Raw genomic sequence first — 24,949 nt, 5'->3', positions numbered from 1 at the left:
TCACCTTTCATTTAAGGCAGGGTATCAAACTCCAGTCTCATTTGGATTCTCATTTGTTCCAGTGTAAGTGAGACATTTCTTGAAACCATAAGAGTAGCATCCAGCAAAACTCTGAGAAGTAATTTAAATCCTATTTGCTAACAAGTTGAGACTTTTACCCTTAAAATCTGTCGCCTGACTGCAGCGAGCGCCCTGCTATCTCCTGTTTCTATTTGCATTGAAACAGGAACTGATAGTTACAGGGAAGTTCATCAGAGTGTAGTGGCACATGCAACGCCCCTCCTCTTTTAAATCAAAACTCAGCAGTTCTGCAAAGCTCTTTGAACCAGACAGAGAGCCGGGTCAGACCATCGGGGAACTCTGCTGAGCGACATGGAGGAATCAGCGCACAGACGAGGAGACAAGAAAGTGGTGGCAGTGGTGGGCGGTGGGTTGGTAAGAAGGGAAAATGAAAGTGAAAATACCAATTCAATGTGTATGTAGTATTTATTTTACACTATCTGGGTGCAAACATCTGTTTGGTTTTACAAAGCATTACTCTTTCATCGTGTGAAACTATGAACAGAAAGTACAGAAAAGGCATTTTGAACTGTGCTGACATTATTATCAAAGCACTTCTTTTCGTCTTTGAGGTGGGGGCACTCAACGCCTGCTTCTTCGCCAAAAGAGGCTTTGAGGTGGAAGTCTTTGAAACAAGAGAAGGTAGCTTTTATTTACAAATCAAAACAAAAGAAAAAAGAAAAAACTCAACTGATGACCAAATTATTCTGTGTGTTTTCGGTCAGATATTCGGAAAGCCAAAGTAGTGAAAGGCAGAAGCATCAACCTGGCTTTGTCCCACAGAGGCCGGCAAGCCCTGAAACATGTTGGAATGGAGGATAAGGTATGCTGATGGAAGGTACTCATGCACAAGTGGAGAAAAGGTCAGCTGTAGAGATTAGCATAGGCTTGATAGGAGGTGGTAAAGTACCCAAAGATTGTACTCAAGTAAAACTTAAACTACTTCAATGTAGATTTACTCAAGTAAAGCTAAAAGTTACTGTCCAAGAACGTACTCAAGAATGAAAAAGTATGTGGTACTGAATAACCGATCAGAACATCTTAATATTCAAATAAGCTGTTAGCAGATTAAAATGTAAAATTATGTCCAAATTCTGGTGTTTGAAAGACTAAATGAACATAAATTAATACAAATAACTCGATTACAAGACTACAAATTCAGGCAGCACTTTTACGAAACATGACAAATGTTTACAGATGCAAGTTATCGATTAATGACTTAATCTAACGATCGATCTTATCAATCAACTAACAATTAACTGACAAGCAACCATTTTCTTAAAAACCTGAGTTTTCTCTTGTATGAAGAGGGTCCACCGCCTTTCCATAACAGCAACATTTTTCATATGCCGGGTTTTAAAGAAAAACCTGGGCTACGTTCACACTGCAGCCTGAAGTGACCCGGTATTTTGTCAAATCTGATTTTTTAAAATTTATTTTTGCCGTGGTCATTCACACTTCCAAATGCGACTTGTTTGTGATCTCCAGTGTGAACCGAAACAACCTGAAAGTGTCCCGCATGCGCAGTAGAGGGCGCAACGTCACACAGAGAGCGTGCTCTGTGTTTGCGGAAGTAAACGTGGATGCTAGCGGTGGAGCTAGCATCTTACGATTTTAAAGTTGTTGTCCAACCGGAGTCAGCACATTAACAACTTAATCTTCATTATTGTCCGCCATGGTTGCTGTTTTTCTTCCCGTTTGCGCGTATCAGGACGCAGAGTTTGTCGAGTATCAGTAACGTTCAGGTCGGATGATGCTATCGGGTTTAGGACCACATACAGTATCCAGGTGACCTGGGTCACATCCGATCCGAGATAATCCGATCTGTGTTGTTCAGACTGTGATGAAAATGTCAGCTATAGGTCGCATAAAAAAATAAATCGGATTTGGGTCACTTCAGGCTGCATTGTGAACGTAGCCGTAGATAAACGTAAGGAGCTTATTGAGTGTTTATATATATATATATATATATATATATATATATATATATATATATATATATATATATATATATATATATATATATTTAAAAGAACCATATAAAATGCATTTTGAATCTGTTTGTACCGTTTCTCTTTCCCGTTCTGTTACGGCCGCCATCTTTGTTCTGTATCAGCTGATAGCAGGTAGAAAAATACATTAGAAAACAAACTTTGTGCACAAACAAGAGGTCTTACTTTAGCTTAAGCTGGGGTAGAGTACCCAGAAATTTTACTGAAGTAAACACAGCAATACTTTATAATAAAATCACTCAAGTAAGTAAAAAGTGCAGTAAAGCTACTTCTAAAAGTACTTTCTTTGGGTAACAGTCCAGCACAAAGTGGTGCATAATGTCCTTCCTGAATAGTTTCGCCTCAGTTTTATTATTAATTATTCCATTTTCTTTCCCCAGATTGTTTCTAAGGGAATCCCGATGAATGCCAGGATGATTCATTCGCTAAGTGGGAAACAATCTCCGATCCCGTATGGGAAGAAAGGACAGGTAAATCTACAGAACAGCCGCCGTTTCCAAGCTTTGGTAGATTTTTAGTTTAGGATTTAGAAATGTTTCTGTTGCAATGAAATCTGTTATTCATGTAAATAATAAATGCAAAAAAATAAACCTTCACATTTTTAGCGAGCGCTTCCCATAATGAAAGACGATTTCTCTACTTTGCAACAAACATCTTGTTAGGAAAAGGTTTGTAAGAATTGCATCAGAAGTACAAATTTACCTTCAGATAAAATATTAATCGTTCCAGAGTTTGGACTAACATTGAGGTCAGTATTGAGCATATTGTGGTAAGAAAAAAAAACCTGCAGCGTCTTTTAAATTAAGTTTAATCAATCAGGATGTCATAAACATGAGACAAGATGTAACTCTTCACTCAACAAAAATGAAGCAAAAAAAGAAGGAAAAACCCGATTTTTGGTGGAAAACTAACACTATAAGTCACCCTGGAAACACCAACCCAACACCCAGGCATGGTGGTGGCAGCATCAGGCTGTGGGGAGGAGATATATTAGTTTCTGCAACGCCATCTTAAAGTCCCATCAGTGATGTTCAATCACACTCGGCAGTTGTAACACCTTTGTTATTTTGCTGCTGTTCGCAAGCCCATATCACCACTCCACCACCACTGTATCTGAGAGGTAACATTGGTTTTACATCCCCAAATACCATTCTTATAGAAGATCTTTTGTTTTTTTGGGGGGAGAGGTTCTTATTAGAGTTGGATTTCTTTTAGTACTGCCCAGTTTGACCTTTAAGTGAATGTAAAAGTCAAATTAGATTCACTTAATTAATTCAGGAGTGAACGCCTTCCAGACGTCTTAGATAAAATTTTCACAAACCACAGAAGCTTTTTAAAGGTTATTGCTGATGTCTTTCTGCTTAAGTCGGTAATTCCTTAATATTGATTTTAAAAAAGTTCTAGTTCCACTGGCAGAGTATTTCACAATTGTTGCCTAGCAACATCAGCCAAGCCAACTCGTCGCTTAGCAACCCAGTTGTAGTTCCACTGGCAGATTGTTTAACTTAGCATGGGAAAATATTTTGTTATTGGAATTGTTGATTTAAAACAAGCTCCTACCTCTTGCTGAAGTTATTTGTAATTTAGTTTTGTCTTATTTGAACTGTAAGAAGATATTCGTACCAGATACTCGACCAAAATTACTCGGTAAGATTTTGTGTTTTTGCAGTGTATGATAAATTAAAACTAAAAAGGCGTTTTTGTGTTTTTTATTGTGGGCTCTAGTGTCCCTTATTTTTTGAAAGTAGGCCAACAGGAAAGGGGGAAGACATGCGGCAAATGTCGCCAGGTCCGGGAGTCGAACCCGCGTCGAGGACTCAAGGCCTCCAAACATGGGTCACGCTGTCCCCTACGCCGCCACGGCACGCCCTAGCGTTGTTGTTTTTTAACACATATTTTTACTAATTATAAATGTGAGCCTCGTCTGAAAATAGAAATGATTTTCCTGCTGCCAGTTTGGCAGAGGCTCATAATCCCATTAAGGGACCTTCATGGTTAAATAAAACAAAAATATTCCAGAACACCAGGAAGCAAACAAACCCTGGAGCCTTCCTGTTCCCATTTTAAAGGGACATGTTCACAGTTCTGTTTGATTGGACTACATTAAATATTGCTCTCTTTTCAGTACATCCTGTCCGTTGACAGAGCCAATCTGAACAAAGAGCTGCTAACAGGTAAGAATGGAAAATAGATGAATCACGCCTGAATTAGACACATCGAGTTGTGACGTATTTTTTGTTACATCAGCTGCAGAAAGAAGTCGGAGTAAAAGCGGTTTACAGATGCATCACCCCTCTGGGAATGTGGCTAGAGGTTAAATTATTGGTGAATATTGATAAAATTGTCATATTGGACACATTTCTACTAGTTAAACATGCTAGTTTTCTGCATTAAAAGGCCAAATGTTTTTTCTTTTCATTCTTTCAACTTAATAATGTGTATTTTATTATTTTTTAAAATTATAAGTAACATTGCTGCTCAGTTAGGAATTATATTTAATGTTCATATTTGTTTTTCTTTTAGATTAACTGCATCTGAATGTATTGTTTTATAACTAGATGGGATTGAACTGCTGCATCTAAATCTGTCTGTATTTTACTGAAATTCGTTAAACTAAACTGAATTTAATTCACTTGAACTCACTGAATTGAACTGATGCAAACTGAACTGAATTTAATTAATCTGAGCTAAATATATTTTTTAACAGAACTAAAATAAAGTGAAGAAAACTGAACTAAAATGAATTTGAACTGAACTGGATAAGCTGAGCTGAAGCGATTATTTTAAACTGAATTTATTCAAACTGAACTGTAATGAGCTGAACTGAACAACTTCACGTTACCTAATATCAAAATTGTAAAGTAAAGTAATGAAAAACCTGGTTCATCATTTAAGTTCAATATTTTTATTACTTATTATCACACCTCTTTATAAAGTATTTGCTCTTTTATTGTTTGTCCAGATTTTGGCACTTTTCTCTCCATTTACGTTTCCTGGCATTCCTTAAATAGGCGACATAAGGGGATGTGTTTTCCTTTCTTTTTGTAGCTGTAAGGATTTTTCCTAATATTTAATGAGGAGCCTCTGAGAGATAAAGTGTGGCAGCTTGGCTCTGTTTTTAATTAGATTGCCTGGATGCGCTGGAGAGATTGTCGCTGCTCTTATCGTGGTTGATTCAGGCGGCTGCCGCTCTGAACTCTGAAGATAAAGAGATTTCGCAGTGTGAAAACCCAAAACCATCAGTTTGCACAGATCCCAGCTGCAGCTCCGCGGTTCCACTGATGATCGTTCAGTTTTTGCTGACCCTCTGGTTAGCGGAGTAAAAGTTTTGGGTATATTGTAAGAAGACATGGCAGCTGGTGTTGCATCACAGGCTGTTTTTGTAACTCTCACAGAGGCAGAGACGTATCCAAACACAAAGCTGAACTTCGACCACAAACTGCAGGACTGGCGTGCTGAAACCGGACTAATGACCTTCGCCAGGTAAACAGTTAGTGACCACATGCAGAGACCTATAGGTTCACTTTCCATGGCAGGAGGTGGTAGAGTAGCTAAAAATTTAACTCATGTAAAAGTAAAAAGCAGCCATCTAAGAAATTACTCAAGAGTAAAAAAGTATTTGGTAAAAAGTCTACTCAAATAGTGAGAAACTGATCAAATTATCAATCATTTAATATTTAAAAATTATATCAGATGGACCAAACTCTAAAATTAAGTGGAAATTTTAATATTTTAAGGATAAAAATGACAATAATTCATATAAGTTACAAAAAATAACAAAATCATGCAACATATTTTTTTTCCAAATCAGTTTCTTTCAGTATAAAACTTTAACCAAAACTGCAGGTCTGTGTCTGGTGAATTTTAGGTTCAAACATGTTTGTTTTTCATTCAGTGGGTAGAAAATCCAGAAATTTTACTCGAGTTAAAGTAGAAATACTTTTTAATAAAATTACTCAAATAAGAGTAAAAAAGTACAGCGTACTAAAAATACACTGTGCTTGAGTTTGCCAGGTAAACTTTCAGAGAAAGTTACACATTTATTTGAGTAACGTTTTTTGAAGACATGTACTAAAAGTATACAAAAACGCACTGAAAATATATTTTTCAAAGAAAGTTACTCAACTAAATGTAATTGAGTAAATGTAACTAGTTACTTCCCAATTCTGGTCATCACCCCCCAAAGAAGATTCTTTTTGCAAACGTACAAAATTATAAAATATGTAGAGAAACAAAAAGTTTCAGAGTTTTTTTATTCAATAATTATTACATTAAGTTAGCATAAATGCTAATCTCATACTTTCTGATTTTAAATGGCTATGAGTTCTGTGGCAGAAATTTTCATTATTACATAATACATTATTCCTTCATTACCAGACAGTACAAATTGTCATTACAATCCCCTCTTGATAATTTGCACCCTGATATCAGGGGTATCAGATCCCGACAAACTGCTGCTGCCTATGATGACTAGCATTGGCTTGAGCTGTCAGGTTGTCAAGATAATGCGCTAAATCTTAAATGTCCGCCTGATATATAAAAGAAAAAGGATCACAGTACTTTGCTACTAATTGTCAACACTTCAACAACTAGATAACCATGTCAGAAAAATGTTAAATTAATAAATAAAATAAACAGCGAGGGAGAGTGAAGTAGGTCAGTTATGCTAGCTTGACTTTGACAACCTTAAATGTAGATGTGCTGCAGAATTTGGTGTGTTTGGGTTCAGCAAAAAAAAAAATAAATAAAAATGTTGATCCGTAAACCAACTCTGACAGATAATTATGTTGTTTTTTTTCTCATCTTCCCTTCAACTTTCTGAGCGCCCCCTAAAGGCACCGCTTTGAAAAACACTGTGTTAGCTGACGAGGGTTTAGAAATGTAATGGACTTGTGTTTTTAACGGCTGTAAGTAATTAATTAGTTTTTTTCATAACTGAGTGTCCCGAGGAAAATGTGACGCACAATTTACAATCCAATTAACCCTGAAACACCTCCAGCTCTTTTCGGGTGGGAGGATTCACGCTTCATCTCATGATTAAAGCACCAGGCGGAAGCACAAACTGTTGTACACAAATTCTCAAATTAAATGCAGTCTTATCTGGAAATTAAAAAATATCCATTTATTTTAACGCCCACAGCTCCATGCAGAAGTTTTCCCGCTCCTTTAACTTTTTTCATTGTTGTTTTTTACTGGGATTTTCTGAGACAGACCAATATAAAGTGGAGGGAAAATCTAGCTTAGAATATCTTGAAATATTTGGCATTGATTTACATTGACAGGGCCGGCCAAAGCCTTTTAGGGGCCCTAAGCAGATTTTCATTTGGAACCCCGTCCCCCCATACAAACAAGTCAACACCAGATGCTTTGTCGTTCCTTGTGTTACATACCTGCTATAATTAGCAATGCTTGTGAAAATTACAAAACATTTCCAATAAACTGTTTAATCAGTTGGAAAACGTGGTTTTATGTGGTCTGAAAAGGTAGTTTAATAACTTTGGAACCAAATTACATCTGTACTCTTGAGCACATGTAAAAAAAAATAGAGTAACTTGGTTAACATAATTTTTAATATTACCAGAAATTCTGAATTAATATTAGATTTATTCAACTTACTTTTGGTTTGGGAGGTGAAGTAAGTCGCGTTGGGTTTTCTAAACCAAATTTCTTGTTGTGTTTAGTTAGTAATAGGCAACACTGTTAACTGAGTGGAAATTGTTGTCTGCATCAACAAAACGTGTACAGAGTGTACTTATTTTTATTTATTAGGGGAGCAAAAAAAAATTAAGTTGTGGGTTAAAGTATACTTTTTATCTGTTGGGCTGTAATGTTACCTTTTTTTGCCAAATTCATATTTTAAAAATTTTTGTACTTCCGTTTGGGTGTCTGCTGCTCCTAAAAGCAGCTCAAGCACTTAAAAAAAAAAAAAATCAACCGGCCATTTTTTAGCAATAAGTTTATGGTTTTTGGAGTCTGAAAAATGAGCCCCGTTAAAAACCTTCGGAATGTAACGTCACAAATCAGCAGGCACTGCCCGTTACCTAGCAACTCCAGCCAAGCTCAGCCCGTTACCTAGCAACCCGAGCTGAGATCTTGGTGTTTTGTTGTTGACCTGCCATCCAGAATTCACTTGCTGCATAAATTTAGAGTTGGGGTGCGTGGCCAGCAGCAATTTATTTTTATTTAAAGTGACCAGACGCCCTAAAATAAGTAATTCTAAATAATGAGATAGTATCTCATTATTTAAATTAAATGAACATGTTTTTTATTGTCCATAAACCTATCATAACATGTTCAAGATCAGCTTTAGCAATAAAAATCCCTGTTTACTGGTGCTAAAAGGTGTCAAAATGATGATTTAAAACAAACTCCAGTCGACAATGCAACAGTGACAACCGTTCAAGACGATTTCCAAAGTTCCTTCCTCCTGTGGTGAGAGCATGCAGCCCTCAGGAAACAAAGCCCAGTAATTCATTTCAAACTCGACAGACTCCAGCTAACAGAGAGGTTAAATCTAATGGCTGCGCAATTAGAGAAAAACACAGAAAAGGTTTAATTTGTTTAAAAGATTTCTCATTAAAAAAAAAATTTACTACTGTGGGTTATGTCTACTGACCGTTGTAATTACTCTTTTATTCAACCCTGTAGGAATGAAATGAGTTTTCTGCAGAAGTAGGCAGATGTATGAACACCCTCTGTGTTTTGCAAAGTCAATTTTGACAGATTTTTTGTGTTTCTGCTGTATTGTAGCATCTGACAGATACAGAGGTGATGTTTTTTGCTGTACTGAAGGTAGCAAACTTTGTGAAATAGAATATTTATTATATACAATTTCCTATCTGTCTTGCTATTTACCACCTATAAAAGTCATTTTATTTTTATTTTCACACCTGAAGTGACTGTGAGGCTTGATGTAGCTGAAAAAGGTGTAAAAGAAAGAAATTGTCTAAATATAAATAAATGACCAAAGAAAGAAAGTAAAATATCTAATAAAAAAACAACAATTTAATCCTTTGTATCAGTTTCAAGAAATATAATGCTTAAATGTCAAGTACCATTTTCATAATTCAAGAATATTTACATATTTTGAAAATAATCTTATTTGCATAAATAAAAGTGGTCATGTTATAAGTGAAACTACATTAATTTTAAGGTATTTTTACTTATTTTGGAAAGTTTTTACAAGTCTCATTTTATTGTTCTGTTTCCAGAAATATTTTCTTATTTTAAGTAAAATATACCATATTTTTTATACTTTTTCTTTTTTTTTTTTAAAGGTGACTTTTTACAGTGTGGTGCTTTACAGTTTTACATTTCCTCAAACTGCAGCCACAAATGTGAGCGGTAAACTGTCCTACATCTATGGTTTAGGTCAAAGAATAGCTGTGTGTTAGAATGGCTCAGTCAAAGTACAGACAGACAGAATGTGACCCAAAACACATCTCATTCAATCTGAGGTTTTTTACTAAGAAAAAACTGGAAATAATTTAGTCTTTAAAGCTGGTAGAGACAAAATCTGTAAAGTGTTGCTCATGAACATGAGCTACATTGTGTTTGTCAATCATGTGAAAACTCAATAAATATTTTAAAATATTACAATGAAATAAGAATAAGAATGTAGATTAATGAGCTCCCAGGCTAAAAACAACAGATTGTTAAAACATTTAGATTAAATTCAGGTGGAAGAGTTGCTTTAATTCAGGGCTGAAACGATTAATCAGATTAATTATTGAGATAATCGATTAATCGTTAACTGGACTCAAAAAAGGCCATTTACTCAAATAACAGTCAGAGCAGCAATAAAGACAAACTGTACAAAAATATATGCATTTTCAACTTATGACAAAAAAAACTACCTTTGTCAGTAAATATGCTTTTTATGGGAGAGGATTAGGGACACTGAACAAAAAGAAATTGAATTTTTTTTCAGAATTTTGACTTTTTTCTCAAAATTTAAATTTTATGTCAAAATTCAAATAAATAACCAAACATTCTTAGGTGTATTGTGTCAATTATTTTGTTAGCATATAAAAATAATCACATAAATATTTCTTCTTTGTTCTATGATTGATCCAGTGGACCCGTGATTTGCGTCTTATGAATAGATTTGCCTGATTCTGCATAAACAATTTAAATAATTCTGATTCTGAGGGAAAAAAGTCTGAATTCTGATATTAAAGTCAGAATCATCTTTAAAGCAAGGCTTCAGTGGTTACAGAATGTTGAAACTTTTCATCCGATTAATCGACAGAATAATTGATTATTAAAATAATCGTATGTCTCAGCCATACTTTGATCACATTTAAGTGTAAGTATCTGATTCTCAGGCCGGACGGATCCAAGACGCAGACTCAAGCGGACCTGATCGTCGGTTGCGACGGCGCGTTCTCCGCCGTCCGGAAGCAGTTCCTGCGCCGCAGCCGCTTCAACTACAGCCAGACGTACATCCCGCACGGATACATGGAGCTCACCATGCCGCCGAGAAACGGGGAGGTCAGACGGGTTTTACTTCGGCTTGAGGCTCAGATTCACAATCAGACTTTACTTTTTCACATCTTGGCTTATTTCCACCTTCATCATCATCTGCAGTTTGCTATGAAGCCAAACTACCTGCACATCTGGCCCAGAAACACCTTCATGATGATCGCTCTCCCCAACCTGGTGAGTGGGAAATGCATTTCTTTATCATTTTTTTTTACTTTTTTGAACGTGTACAGGAGAAAAAACGCAACAAAGAACAGTTTATTCGCTCGATTGAACAGATTTCATCAGTTTCAGGCAGCAGTGTTGTAAAAGTAAGAAATACTGCCATCTGCAGGTGGGAGTTAACATCACTTAAACTAATGTTTTTGACAATTTTTGCGGAAAATTTGCAAATAAAAGGTTAAACTAGATGCATTTCTTTTAATACAAAAAACTTGCAAAAATAAAGTAATAATATGTTGTGAATTTCTGCCGGAAATCTCAGAAATTTTGAGAGTAATCTCAGAATCTTTCTAGAAAAACAAGGAAATTTGCTAAAAAAAACAACTTAATTCTTAGATTTCTACAAAAAACAAATTCTGAATTTCAAATGTTGACAATGTTGAGATTAATGAAAAAAAAAAATTCAGGTTTTGGATCCACAATAAATATCGGTCTACTTTCAATATCAAATTTATTGATGTATGACTTTTAGAAGCAGGTTTAAACTGCACCAAGTTTAGTACAAAAACAATAACACGAGAATAAATTTATGAAAATTAAGAAAGTAAATAAATAAAATAAAAATAAAACATCACAACAGAAAAGTTACAGTATCAAGACTTAATTAAATGCTAACAAATAAAATAAGTTTTAAGTAGTGATTTAAAATGACCCTTGGTTTTAGGTTGTTTTGTTTGTTTGGTTTTTTGGTCTGTAATTAATTTCTTAATTTTAATCAGTTAATTTTTTTCTGAGATCAAAGTCAGCATTTTTTTTTTCAGTGGCCTAATCCTCTTCTGTCCCATGTGGCAAAAAGTTTGGACACCTCTGGTCTACAGGCCCACATAAATTTAATGTGTTTTAAGGATAATATTAAAGCATCTTTTGTTTATTTTCTAATTTAGGACAAGACGTTTACCTGCACCCTCTTCATGCCCTTTGAGGAGTTTGAGAAAATCACCACAGGAGACGAAGTCATTGAGTTTTTCCAAAAATACTTCCCTGATGCCATCCCGCTAATTGGAGCGTAAGTGACCTTTCTCCGTCTGTCTGACGCAACGTCTCCTCTTCCTCCTTCCTGCCTCTTCATCCCGACCTGTTGGGTTGTCGTCAGAAACACCTTCAGCCGCCGTCACCCCACCCAAAGCGGGCGCATCAGCAGCGGACTGTGAAATTGAACGCTCACACAGATTCCTGCCGCCGCAAGGCTTTTAATTTTCGGCGGGTGACGGATAGACGGCAGGATGCAAGTAGCCTTAATAAAGTCTGAGACTTTTATTCGGAGCGGTCAGGCATGAGCAGCCCAGCGCGGGCTTTCCTCCCGTTTTCATTAAACCACAGCGGACAGATCGCGCCGCTCTGCAGTACCCAGCTGTGACAGACGCTTTCACTGCAAGCAGGGCGACTCCGTTGTTTAGGAAGAAAACATCAGATTAGATCAGCTACCCTGAGCAAGTTTGTAATGGTTTTGTTTGCTTTTGTCCTTTGCAGTGCTGCCCTCAGGAGGGATTATTTCCGCCTGCCTGCTCAGGCCATGGTCTCCGTGAAGTGCTCCCCGTATCACATCGGGGACAAATGTGTCCTCATGGGGGACGCGGCCCACGCTGTGGTTCCTTTCTATGGCCAGGGGATGAACGCCGTGAGTACCGCCGAGTACGGGAGGCGGGCTGACAGAGAATCACTTTAGATCCGATCAAAACGTGAACAAAGAATCACTTTAGATCTGTACATAACAATCCAAAGAATCACTTTAGGTCCGTTCAAAACGCCCTAAAGAATCACTTAGATCTGTTCAAAATGTGAACAAAGAATCACTTTAGATCCAATCATAATAATCTAAAGAATCACTTTAGATCCGATCAAAACGTGAACAAAGAATCACTTTAGATCTGTTCAAAATGTGAACAAAGAATCACTTTAGATCTGTACATAACAATCCAAAGAATCACTTTAGGTCCGTTCAAAACGCCCTAAAGAATCACTTAGATCTGTTCATAACGCCCAAAAGAATTGGTTTGATCTGTTCATGACAATTCAAAGAATTATTTTAGGTCTGTTCAAAATGCCCTAAAGAATCACTTTAGATCTGTTCATAACTCCCCAAAGAATCACTTTGATCTTTTCAGCTCAAAGAATCACTTCAGATTAGTTCTTAACTCTGGAAAAGAATCACTTTAGATCTGTTCAAAACTGTACTAAAGAATCACTCATATTCTTTCTTTCTTTTATGCTTTCAGGGTTTTGAAGACTGCATTGTCTTTGATGAAATAATGAATCAGTTCAATGAGGATTTCAGTAAGTGCCATGTTTTTTAAATAAAAACTACTGGTGCAGAAAGAGTCCGGAGTCGGTAACAGAGTCATTCTGGGTTTTACCTGCACAGGTGTCGTGCTGCCAGAGTACTCCAGGGTCCGGGTTCCTGACGACCACGCCATCGCAGATCTGGCCATGTACAACTATGTCGAAGTAATTCAGTTCAATTTCTACTTCACATGCACTTTTAGTTACATTAGTTTTAGTTAGAAATTTTCACTCCAGATGTTCTTTTCCAATACAAATATTTGATTCTCCATCCACACTATTTCAGATATTTTTCAGAAAATGTCTTTTTTCCCCCTCTGTTTTTTCCAAACTACACAATTTCACCAGATATTTTTAAAAATATTTATTTTCCCTGAGTTTTTGTAGAAATTTAGTTCCCCAGCCACACTATTTCAGATATTTTATTTTTTTAAAAAAGCTTTTTTTACATTATGTTTTTGTAGATATTTGATTCCCAAGCTGAACTATTCGAGATATTTTTATTGATCCAAAACAAAAGTAAATACAAGGCCAGAATCACTGATATTCATATGGATATTGATGTCAATACCAATACAATATCGATACTATTTATGATTTAAGTTTATCAAACTTCTGATCTTTTGAAGTTTTTGTGAATTTTTCTTTCAATTAGTTTAATAGAATCTGGACAAAGTTTAAATGTGTTTATAAAATACTTTAATAAAATATTAATGTGATAAACAGAAAAATAAAATTAATTTGTGCATTTTTTCCTAAAACAAAGTACAAAACATGATAATTTTTTAAGTACTGTAGATTTGAGCAACTAACTAAAATCAGATTTTTAAAAAATCAGTAAAACTTTAGTTTCAGGAAATCTAAAGTTTCAGATTTTATAATGATCTTTTATAAAAGATCATTATAAAAGATGATAATGATCTTTTATCATTTATTGGTTGCACTGATCAACTCTTCTCACCTATCGGCCGATTACCGATTTAATTCAGAAAAATGATGCTGAATTGACTTAAAATGTAGTTGTTTTTTTTAAATACAGACATAAATGTATTTAGTTGAAAAACTATTTGATAACTCTGCGCCAGCACAGCACATTTAAATACAACAATAACTTCACAATCTTGGTTAAATGTGGAAAACCAATTTAATTTGTTCCGTCAGTAAAATTCTAATGTAGAACAAATAATAAAGAAACTGACAAAAACAATGTGTTGACTACATTGGTCAAACATATAAATAATAAACTCCAATAAACCTTCTTTCAAATGGTTCGGAAAGTGGAATTAGGAAATGCAAATATAAAAAACAAAACATAGAACTAGACCGAATAGATCTGCCCTTATGGATGGGGAACAATGAAGGTACCGATGCAGATATTAATATCAGATCTGAGCATCTCTGCTTACTTTAGAGAATGCAGTTTATATTACATCATTGTTCTGGGTTTGCTCAAACAAATCCAAAACCGAGCATTGCTCTGAACCGGTTCTAATCATCAACCCAGCTAAAGAGACTTCTGTTTAAAGATTTCCTCCCGTTGCTCCACTGACTCGGAACATGAAAGCTAAAAGCCCCTGACTGCCGGTTTTCAGTCCAGCGCTCTGGAGCTCAGGGCTGCTAGTGATTCAGTCGCTGGAAGCAGGAAAGAAAAAAGCAGTTTGTTCCTCTGCAGGAAAACAAGCTGCTTTAAAATCAAACGCAGGGATTTATAAAAGGCATCCAGCAGAGAGACGACCTGGAAACAGGTGCAAAGTGTCCAGCAAAAACTAAACATTGAGCAAACGATTAATTGATTGTTGAAATAATCATCAACTAATTTAGTAACCGATTAATCGTTAACTTGAGCAGAGGTGGTAGAGTATAAAAAAAATTATACTCAAGTAAGAGTAGCGCTACTTCCACATAATTTTAATCAAGTAAAAGTAAAACGTTTTCATCCAGGAAATTACTCAAATAGGAGTAAAAAAGTGTTTGGTAAAAAGTCTACTCAAGTACCGAGTAACTGATCAATTTATCAATCATTTAATATTTAAAAGTTACATAATCAGATGGAACAAAATATAAAGTGACAATAAAAAATGACAATAATTCATATAAGTAACAAAAACTAACAATAAAAATTTTCCAAATCAGTTTCTTTCAATAACAAACATAAACTGCAGGTGTGTGTCTGGTGGATGTTTGGTTAAAACATGTTTGTTTTTCATTCAGAGACTCCAGAAATTTTACTCAAGTAAGAGCAGAAATACTTCATAATAAAATTTACTCGAGTAAAAGTAAAAGGTACTCAGAAAAGTAAATTTTTTCAAAAAAGTTACTCAAGTAAAAGTAACTAGTTACCAGTGATGGCATAGTTACTTTGACAAAGTAACTTTAATCGGATTACTGATTACTCCTTGAAAAAGTAACTCAGTTACATTAAAAGTAACTTTTTTAAAGTTACTTTCAGCAGCTGCTAACAACAACGCTGTGAAAATTACATTGAGCTTTGCCAAAACTTAATTGTAAGCTATTTTATAATAGTAACATCAACAATGTGTCTCCATTTATAAGGTTGAACTGAAGGGGAGATTTTTTAATGGTTACAGTACAAAAAAAAAGTTAGTAATTTGTGCATGTTTTTGTGTGGTCCACTATTGTCTAGAAAACTTTAAGGATTTAAACCCCCCTGTGCCCCCCAGCCTCCAGGTTGTGAGTTACGGCCCTGCGTTTGGTGTCAGAGCGCAACGCTCCTCCTGCGGCTCCACAGTCCAGATGGCTGCTGCACAGATTTGTGGCACTTATCTTAATATTAATAATTATAATGCCGTTTAGTTGAACAACTTTACGGACTTGTTCATTCGTAGCTGTTTTCACGTTTATTGCGCTGTTCAAATTAGTCTCGATGTTTCCAATGTTCTGGATAGAACGACGTAATTGACAGGTAATATATTAACTTGACATTAACAAAGACACAGCGGGACGGATCATCCGGGAAATGATGGACAGGGAGAACCTGACTAAAACTAATTGGAGGTCAGACATTTTCTGGGGTTTATCTCTGCTTATTTAAAAACCCAAATGAGCAACTTCACGTTCAAAAACGAGCCCAAAAAGCGCAACCCGCGACTCATTAAATTTGCTAGCGACTTTAAAAAAAAAAGAAGTCCACAGCCGCTTATAATAATTGGACTTGGCGACAAAAACTCAAAATAGTTCCTGTTTTTCTACCAACAAAATGCGCATCTCCCGCTTCCCTCCATTGTTTACGTTTCTGTCGCTGCTGATACTGTCGCATGGAAACGGCGATCCCTCAACAAGACGCGTAGAGGAAATAAAATTAAATTCCAAATGAAAATAGTAATGCACAGTAACGCAAAATAATTTTGATAAGTAACTGTAGTCTGACTACTGGATATGAAATGGCAACGCGTTACTAAGTAACGCGTTATTGACATCACTGCTAGTTACTACCAAACTCCAAACTTGAACATACAGACTCAAAAAAGCCAATTGCTGAAAGAACAACACAATCAGAGCAATAGTTAAGTCAAAACTGTGCAAAAAACAGAAAATCTCCCATTTAAGATGTGAGAAAGCCCTTTATCTGTGAATATGTTCTACAAAAACGTTTCAAGTGTCGCTAAACCTCTCTGCTAGCTAGCAAGGTTGGTGAATCAACTAAATGGAAGCGATATGAAGCTCCAGACGTCCTGCTTTTAGACCAGCTTTAAAGGAGCGCATTGGTTGCTTTGACGTCCGTCAAGGCGGAGTGGGCGGAGCTCTGGAAACCGTGACGTCACGTGCAATGGGTCAATAGTTTAATTCATGCAGAACTGATCTGATCGTTTCCATAGCAACGACCAGAAGCAAGACCTTGCCCCAGAACAACAGTGAGTTCATTGATGAGGTCACAGATGACATCATAGACCAAAGAAGATCTATGAGGCTCTGAAGGCTTGTTTCTCAGAACAGCAGTTAGGATCCCAGCAGTTGGTTGATTGTAAACACAGCATTTCACCATGAATATTTTCGGAAAGGTGCCAGTTCCTGTACTTTTTGGACTCGGATACTTGGCGATAGTAGGAATGAAGAAGCTCTACGACAATTACTTTCCTGGGACTGATCAGGATGAAGGCAGCTCTCAGCCTGAGAGCAAAGACCAGGGGATGGATAAGTCGACTCTTCCCAAGAGAAGAGAGAAAGATTTCTCAGAAGTCACAGAGATCAGCTTGACAAACACGACGTCAAAAGGCAGCGATCAGGAGAAGAGACAGGTCTCTGACAACAGTGGGAAAGATGTTCCCAAGGAAAAAACTGACCCGGACGGGAAAGTTTGCAATGCGATTGATTGGAGAAACACGACGTCTCAAAACCGTGCTCGAAATGTGGCCAGAGCCTTTAGGAACACGGGAAAATTTGTTCCTAAAGTAAAAACCGACCCGGATGGGAACGTTCACACGGAGGAAGAGACAGTTTTCTCTCCAGTCAAAGAAAAAACTGTCCTTAGTTTGAAAAAAGAGACATTGCACAACGGAGCTCAAGATCCAACCCCAGTCCTTGGGTACCAATCTCCCACTGGTGCCAAACAAAAATTTTACCTGAAACTGAGAATTTGCCCAGAGACAGACAAGGTTTTCTCTACAGTCGAAGCGATTAGTTTGAAAAACGAGACACTGCCAAACGAAGCTCAAGATGCGACCCCAGTCCCTGGGTACCAATCATCCACTGGTGCCAAAGAAAAAATGGACCTGGACCTGAAAGTTTGCACAGCAACTGATTTAACAGACAGAACATCGCAGAATGGTGCTCAGGATGACGCCACAATCCGTGGGAACAGTTTTGTCACTGTGGGCAAAGTAAAAACTGACCCGGACGGGAAAGTTCTCACGGAGGAAGACATTCACAACCAAAATGCAGAACATTTATGGTGTAAATGTTTGATTCTAACCGTTAGTGTCCTTATTTTCTTTTGTATTTGCTTTCCTTTGCTTACTTCCTTTTCTGATACTTCCATACTTGTCGCTTTTTTCAGCGGTTATTTCTGTGCAGTATTCTATTTTTTTTTATGTACAATGGTAATAAGGTAAAATTTTAATTTTTGTTGCATATGTTTTGTATTGGACACTATAATTCCAATACTATAATTCTTCAATTTTCAAGAATTAATAAAAATCTTGAAAATGTCACGCATGGGTTCTCTCCGGGCGCTCCGGCTTCCTCCCACAGTCCAAAAAGATTTTGTTTGTGTTAGATAATGGATGGATGGTGGAATAAAATTTAAACTTGTTTATAATAATAAACAAATGAATTATAAATTTCTTTATAATATTATTATATTACATTATTATTATTACTACATTTAATATCAATAAGATAATGATACTGTTATTGTATTATTATTATATTACTTTATATATAATAATATATGTGGTATACCATCATTTGTATATAATAACATGTATTATAATATATAGAGGATTATTTGCAAACACAGTGGATGCGCGCGCAACTTGACTACAGACAGACCAGCCGTTAAAGGCTCCCTTGTTGCCATGGTTACCCACATTTATCTTGCTGTTTTAACATTAGCTAGCATGTTCTCAGCATACTATTAACCCTTTGCAACTACGTCACTTAATCATTTGAGGCGTCGTGACGAACGTTGGAAGTGAGGGACGGGAGTACTGAACAGAGCGACTGAAATTGTTTTCCAAAGTTGTTTTTGCCAGTTTATTCGTGGCTTTTACTTGTTCAAATCAAGCTAATTCGTCTGTCAGTGTAGCAGGCCTGGTTGGGGTTCATAGCCATATTTACGCAAGTTGGAAATAGCTAGCTTAGCTGTGCGTGGGTTTTTAAACTGACGCACACCTCCTCCCTCCTGTGTTGATCAAATTACGACTTTGCCTGAATTCACACCACATCATTTACATCACTATGTCATAAAGAGCGTTTCCCCATTCACCGGAGCAGCCTTAAAACATACCAAAGACGAGCTGCTAACCAGTTTTTTCTATGCATGCTAGGCTACATGACGGTACGGCATTATCTCCATGGTTACTAATGGGACGCGTACCTTCTCATTAGTGCGATATTTGATATCTTTCTTATCACATTCGAGCCCATTTCACATGTCATGATTTTTTGCCCCGATTTCCCCCTTACGATAGTTCTAGGACATTCTTCGTTTTAAGATTGTCGCTTGCTAATCGTAACCACTCACCTCCTTATGTAGTAAAGCCGCTGCTCGCGCCATCTCCATTCTTTTATCTTACGCCTTTTCTTTTTGGCGTATCGCTTTTTGGCGTATCGCCTTTTCTTTTTGGCGTATCGCTTTTTGGCGTATCGCTCAGAGTAAGCTCACAAACTATCACTACTACTTCTACATTGTCAGTCGTCTTTGTTTACTTTAAATTCGGGTATGATAAAGAGGGATTTTTATGGGATTGTCTGACTGGAATCTGAATGTCGATGAGTGAAATCGGTTCGTGTTGCTCCTTCCGTGGGGCTGGACACCACACACGGTGCGATCCAACCGTTATACCTAAGATTTTTTTATCAACTCCTGTGTGGGCTCTCACGTTTTTGAAAATCAGCCAACTGCCAAAACTCACTCACTCTTTGGTTACCTAGCAACTCACTCACTCTTTCGTTACGTAGCAACAACCAGAGGAGTAACTAATAAGTAGCAGTTTCATGTTTTGCCTCAAAATTGCTTTAAAATTGAGAGATCGAGGTGCAGTGAAAAGAGAAAATGAGAAACTTCGGAAAAATCACCACTTTGGCTATATTTATTCCTTAATATTGATGAAAAAGTTCCGGTTTATTTATTGAAGGGAATATTAATCGATTGATTGTAAGAATAATTGCTGAAAAATATGTTAAGTAATAGTTAGTTGCAGCTCTAAATGCATCAGATAATCAGTAGTCAAAACATGAAAATGATCCATTTCATCATCTGAAGCAGAAACTGGCTTGATAGTTTGAAATAAATGTATTTAAATTTTTTACATGAAAATGGAGTTCAGCATCATTGATTCACCTCACAAACACATTTGCTGTTTAACTTTCCAGATGCGGGCGCACGTCAACTCCAAATGGTTTATTTTCAGAAAACATGTAGACAATCTACTTCACCTCCTCATGCCGAAGACGATTATTCCTCTTTACACAATGGTAAGTGTGTCTTCGATCACTGCTGTCAACACTTACAGAACAATAACGTGATTTCTTATTTTTTAAAATCACGTAAAAATCTTACACAAATTATTAAGCACCCTTCATATTGGTTTTTGTTGCAGCTGCTGCCTCAGGCAGAGTTGTTCGTTTTATTAGCGTGAACACAGAACAAACAGATGATGTAAGGAAAAAGAACAGAAACTCGATTTATGGTGCAAAATTGTCTCTTTTTAACTCCGTCTCTCCAGCATATCTAAATCAATAAACAGAAAGAAACAACCAGTTGACCTGAAAAAATATGAATTATCCAAGCCACGCAATGTGTCACTGCAGCATAGTAGCTACTGTTAGGGCTGGGCAATTCAATTTCTCCGCTAGCTAGCAAGGTTGGTCGAATCAACTAACTCACTTACTCTCTCTGGTTACCTAGCAACTCACTCATTCTTTGGCTACCTAGCAACAACCTGCAGAGTAACTAATAAGTAGCAGTTTCATGTTTTGCCACTCTGCCTTAAAACTGCTTTAGCATAAAAAATAAGATTAGGTTGGAGTGAAAGGTGTCATGTTCCGTGTTTTTCTGTGTGTTTATTTCGAGTTTTCTGTGTCTCCGTGTTGTCCTGTTCTCCCCTCGATTACTCCCAGGTGTTTCTCGTTCCCTAATTACCTCCTGTGTATTTAGTGTCACCTGTGTGTCTGTGTCTTCGTCGGGTCCTCGTCTAATGTGTTCCGAGTCCTTCGTGTTGTCCGTTGGTTTAACGGTTGCTACCGGCGTCGAGCCCTGGCTTCTGCTCGGCCGTGCTGCCCGTTGGTTGGACTGTGTGTTTTACATTAAAACCTCCATTACTCATCTTACCTGGGTCTGCTGCGTCTGCCTCACCACCTTCACCACACCATTTCATGACAAAAGGAGAAAATGAGAAACTTTGGAAAGCTACCAGTTTGGCAGAATTCCTTAATATTGATGAAAAAGTTCTAGTTTATTTATCTAATGGAATACTTTCTAACATGCTTAATAACATTATTTATTTAATTTTGAATGAAATGTCTCTCCATAGCTGATGTCCTACAGTGAGAACAACTGGATTATTAGTGGACATACGTTGTAAAATTTTACCAAGTACTGCCTCTGAAAAACACTCCCATTTGTAATATACTAAACTCCACACAGTACAGTAAATGTATTTAATATTTTCACATTTATTTGTACTTATCAATACTCTCATTCAACAAACTGAAAAAAAAATTATTTAAAAAAGTCATTAGTTGGAATTTATCATGACAATGATAAATGAAAATTCTTACCATAAGAAATTAATCATGATAAATTATACAGTAAATGCCGTACTTACAATCTGAATTAATGAGTTACAACAACATTAAACTTCCTTTGGGATCAATAAAGTACTTTTTTTTTTAATAACATGGCGGAACTAGAAGTGTGTTGCTAGGTGACGGGCTGGGCTTGGCTGGCGTTGCTAGGTAGACGGCGCAGGGACAGTTGACTGTGAAATAAATCGCCAATGGAAATAGTACTTTTTCATCAACTTTAAGGAGTTATTTACTTAAAACAAGCTCCTATATCTTGCTGAAAAGTTATCTATAAGTTAGTTTTGTCTTACTTAAAGTGTACTAGAATATTTACACAATAAACTAGACCAAAAATACTTGGTAAGATTTTGTGTTTTTGCGGTGTAGATGTGTGTTGAGACTTTTTATGCATTTTAACTTACAGGTTTTAGTTTCTTTCTGGTTTTTCAGGTGACTTTCACCAGGACCAGATACCATGTCGCTGTGGAGCGCTGGCATTGGCAGGACAGAGTGAGTTTCTTCCTCCTTCTGTTTAATTTTCCTCTCTAATCCATCACTGTTGTGAAGTCGCAGCATTCAAAATGCGATTCTCCAGCTGGAATATGTTGCTGTGTGGAGCAGAAATGTTTCTGATTTGAACCAGGAAGTGTCTGACTCGTGCTAATGGTTTCTCTGCTGGTAGTCAAAGAGACATCAGGGATTCCACAGCCAACCTCATAAATCGTTTCCACCCCAAAGTGAATGAGTTGGCAAAGGTTAAAATGGATGTGATGAAGGGGAATACTAAAACGACCTCACGAAGCCGCCAGACACGTGAAAGAAGATGGAGCTCAAACAGAGCATCCTGGAAATACTGTAATGTAAAGTCCATTATGTTTAAAGGCCAGGTCTCAGTAATGTTAATCTATGAATCATGGATACTTGCCTTGCAAATCGATTTATACTGCTTGAATTTTTTTTCCCATTTTGCAAAAACCAAAATGTTATTGGGATTTTATGTGACGGACAAAATAAAAGTAGTCAGTTTTGTTAATATGAATGAAAATGTGCATCTATTCCACACCATTGACTCTGAAATCTGTAAAACAAACCATCAATTTTTAAAATTTGAAAAGAGTTCAACTGTGTATAATTTAATCTCAGTTTTCTCATTAATCTCATTAATCTTTGCTGATTAATGACACATTAACCACTATGAAAACACAGTGGTGGCAACATCATGCTGTGTTACTGGTGAATTAGCTTAACCTGTATAGCAATGAAAGCGGCTAAATGAAGCAATTTTTGGAAAAGAATAAAAAATTTTCTGAATATTTTAATGTTGCTCCACAAAAAGAGCAAATCTTTTGTCTCTAAGTGCATATTTCCTTTAAAGTATAACAACATGCAATGATCATTAAAACCTAAGTACATATAGTAATATTTTATTATTTCAAAAAGTTATTTAGATTAAAGAAATTATGAGGAAAAGTTATTAGTTCACCATTTGCCAAATAATTTTATACCCCATTTGGCACAAAAGATGCATTTTTACTCTTGGAAATTTTGCTGTTGCACTTTTCTCTCATCAAAAATTTATATATATATTTTTTGTCATTATATGTTGATTTTACATGGTTAACATCTAAAATCCCTTTTGTGTTAGTAAGGAAAACAAAATAAAGAAATTTGGTGAGTAATAGGGCAGCATGCTGATTATGGAGAACCATTTAATTCAAAATGAAATAAATATCAAGAAATATTAAAATAAGTAAAGATATCTTGAAATAAATATATATGAAATATTTGGAGAGAGGAAAATACACAATGTTTTATTTAATGGGAACATTTAATTATTTAATATTTATTTGACAGAATAGCTATCATAATTCTTCAAATAACTATGTGATTATTACATTTATTTGTTTAATTTTGAATGAAATGTCTCTCCACAGCTGATGTTCTACAGTGAGAGTAACTGGATTATTAATAGACAAACGTTGATGCACTGCAAAAACATAAAATCTTACCTAGTAATGTTGGTCTTGTTTTTAGTGCAAATATCTTTGCATGCATGAAATAAGACAAAAATATCTCAATATCTGGTTTTAAGTCAATGATTCCTTATATTGATTTAAAAAGTTTGAATTTTATTCATAGTTTATTTCACTAAGATTTTTTCCCTCCATGTTATAAGTAAAGTAATCTGCCAGTGGAACTAGTTCTTTTTAGAAATATTCATAAATAATTTTCTTACAACAAGCTCCTACATCTTGCTGAAAAGTTACTTTTAAGTAAATTTTGTCTCATTTTAAGTGTACTAAAATATTCGCACTGGACACTAGACAAAAATACTTGGCAAGATTTTGTGTTTTTGCTGCGTATTTGTTGAACAAAGCGGTCCAGTTGAAAATCAAACACAGCTCACTCTGGAAATGTTATATATTTGCAGAAACTTCCAGTATATTAAGGACTAAATCAAAGCCAATTAGGTGCTTTTATTATTATTATTAACATGTTTGTTTCCCTGCAGGTGATAAACCGTGGCCTGCTGCTAGGAGCTGTGGGAGCTGCTGTTGGCGGCTCCTATCTGCTCATTAAAAATCCTCCAGAGATCAACAAGCTCGTTATCACAGCTGAGAAGATCTGGAACAAGATGGCCGCCCTGAAGACGCCGCCTCGTGTCGGCGCCGCCTGTCAGATCTGACAGACAGGAGCCTCAGAACATGGGAACGAACAAATCCAATTATTAAATCTTATAATGGAGCAGCAGTGGACTTCAGATTTGATTAATTAGGATGTTTCAATTAAAGCAAATGAACAGATTTCATCTTTATATAACATTTTCACATTAAAATAAGTCCTTATTTTTATTTGTCACAATAAAATTCCTGTACATTGATGTGGATTTATGTTTCTTTTAAATTATTTGTAGATCTAACAGCCATATAATATGCATAAATTAATTAGTAACCATGGAAACAATTCCTTAATTGTAAAACTGATGCCAATGTATAACTTCAAAAGATGCTGAACATTCCTCGTTTTAATTATTTATTTTTCACTGAGCTAGTCTCATAAAACTACTGCCTTATTAAAATACGACCTTATTCTAGTAGTTTTATGGCTTTATTGTCACATTGTTACTTTTTTCTCACATTATAATTTTTTTCTCAAACATATTTAGGTTAGAATATTATGACTGTTCCTGTTTTATTATGGCTTTACTTTTGTATTATTGTGAATCTTTCTCACATAATTACAACTTTATTGTGTTATTTCAAGTTTATTATTGTAATACGAATTTTATTTTCATATTATTGCGACTTTCTTCTTTTATCACAGCTTTTTCTTCTATTACTACACCTTTGATCAGGTAAGTTACATAACCTGAATAAAGATGTAAAAAAGTCGTTTCAGGAATAAAGATATGATTTTATTCTTTA

The 24,949-nt window shown here is 36.0% G+C and overlaps 1 protein-coding gene across 1 annotated transcript; it reads left to right on the top strand.

The window, feature by feature from the left end:
• The first annotated feature begins 312 nt into the window (after positions 1-312).
• Positions 313-24,949, top strand: kmo (kynurenine 3-monooxygenase). Its single transcript, XM_032552356.1, has 15 exons — positions 313-435; positions 633-702; positions 786-883; positions 2,453-2,542; positions 4,198-4,246; positions 5,468-5,555; positions 10,400-10,565; positions 10,662-10,733; positions 11,663-11,784; positions 12,249-12,396; positions 12,995-13,052; positions 13,141-13,223; positions 20,112-20,213; positions 21,975-22,034; positions 24,037-24,949. The coding sequence occupies exons 1-15, from the start codon at positions 373-375 to the stop codon at positions 24,208-24,210; spliced, it is 1,443 nt and encodes a 480-aa protein (XP_032408247.1). The 5' UTR covers positions 313-372; the 3' UTR covers positions 24,211-24,949.

This window comes from Xiphophorus hellerii, chromosome 22 (assembly GCF_003331165.1).
Source record: "Xiphophorus hellerii strain 12219 chromosome 22, Xiphophorus_hellerii-4.1, whole genome shotgun sequence".
NCBI lineage: Eukaryota > Metazoa > Chordata > Actinopteri > Cyprinodontiformes > Poeciliidae > Xiphophorus > Xiphophorus hellerii.
Note: the sequence above shows the minus strand (reverse complement) of the source record. Positions and strands in the feature narration are given on the sequence as shown.

What these genes read in the sequence shown, in the direction of transcription:
- kmo (XM_032552356.1), top strand. Translation starts at nt 373, where the DNA reads ATGGAGGAATCAGCGCACAGACGAGGAGACAAGAAAGTGGTGGCAGTG. An exon ending in CGTATGGGAAGAAAGGACAG is followed by an intron (nt 2,543 to 4,197) that starts GTAAATCTACAG and finishes CTCTCTTTTCAG; the next exon opens with TACATCCTGTCCGTTGACAG. An exon ending in GCCATCCCGCTAATTGGAGC is followed by an intron (nt 11,785 to 12,248) that starts GTAAGTGACCTT and finishes TGTCCTTTGCAG; the next exon opens with TGCTGCCCTCAGGAGGGATT.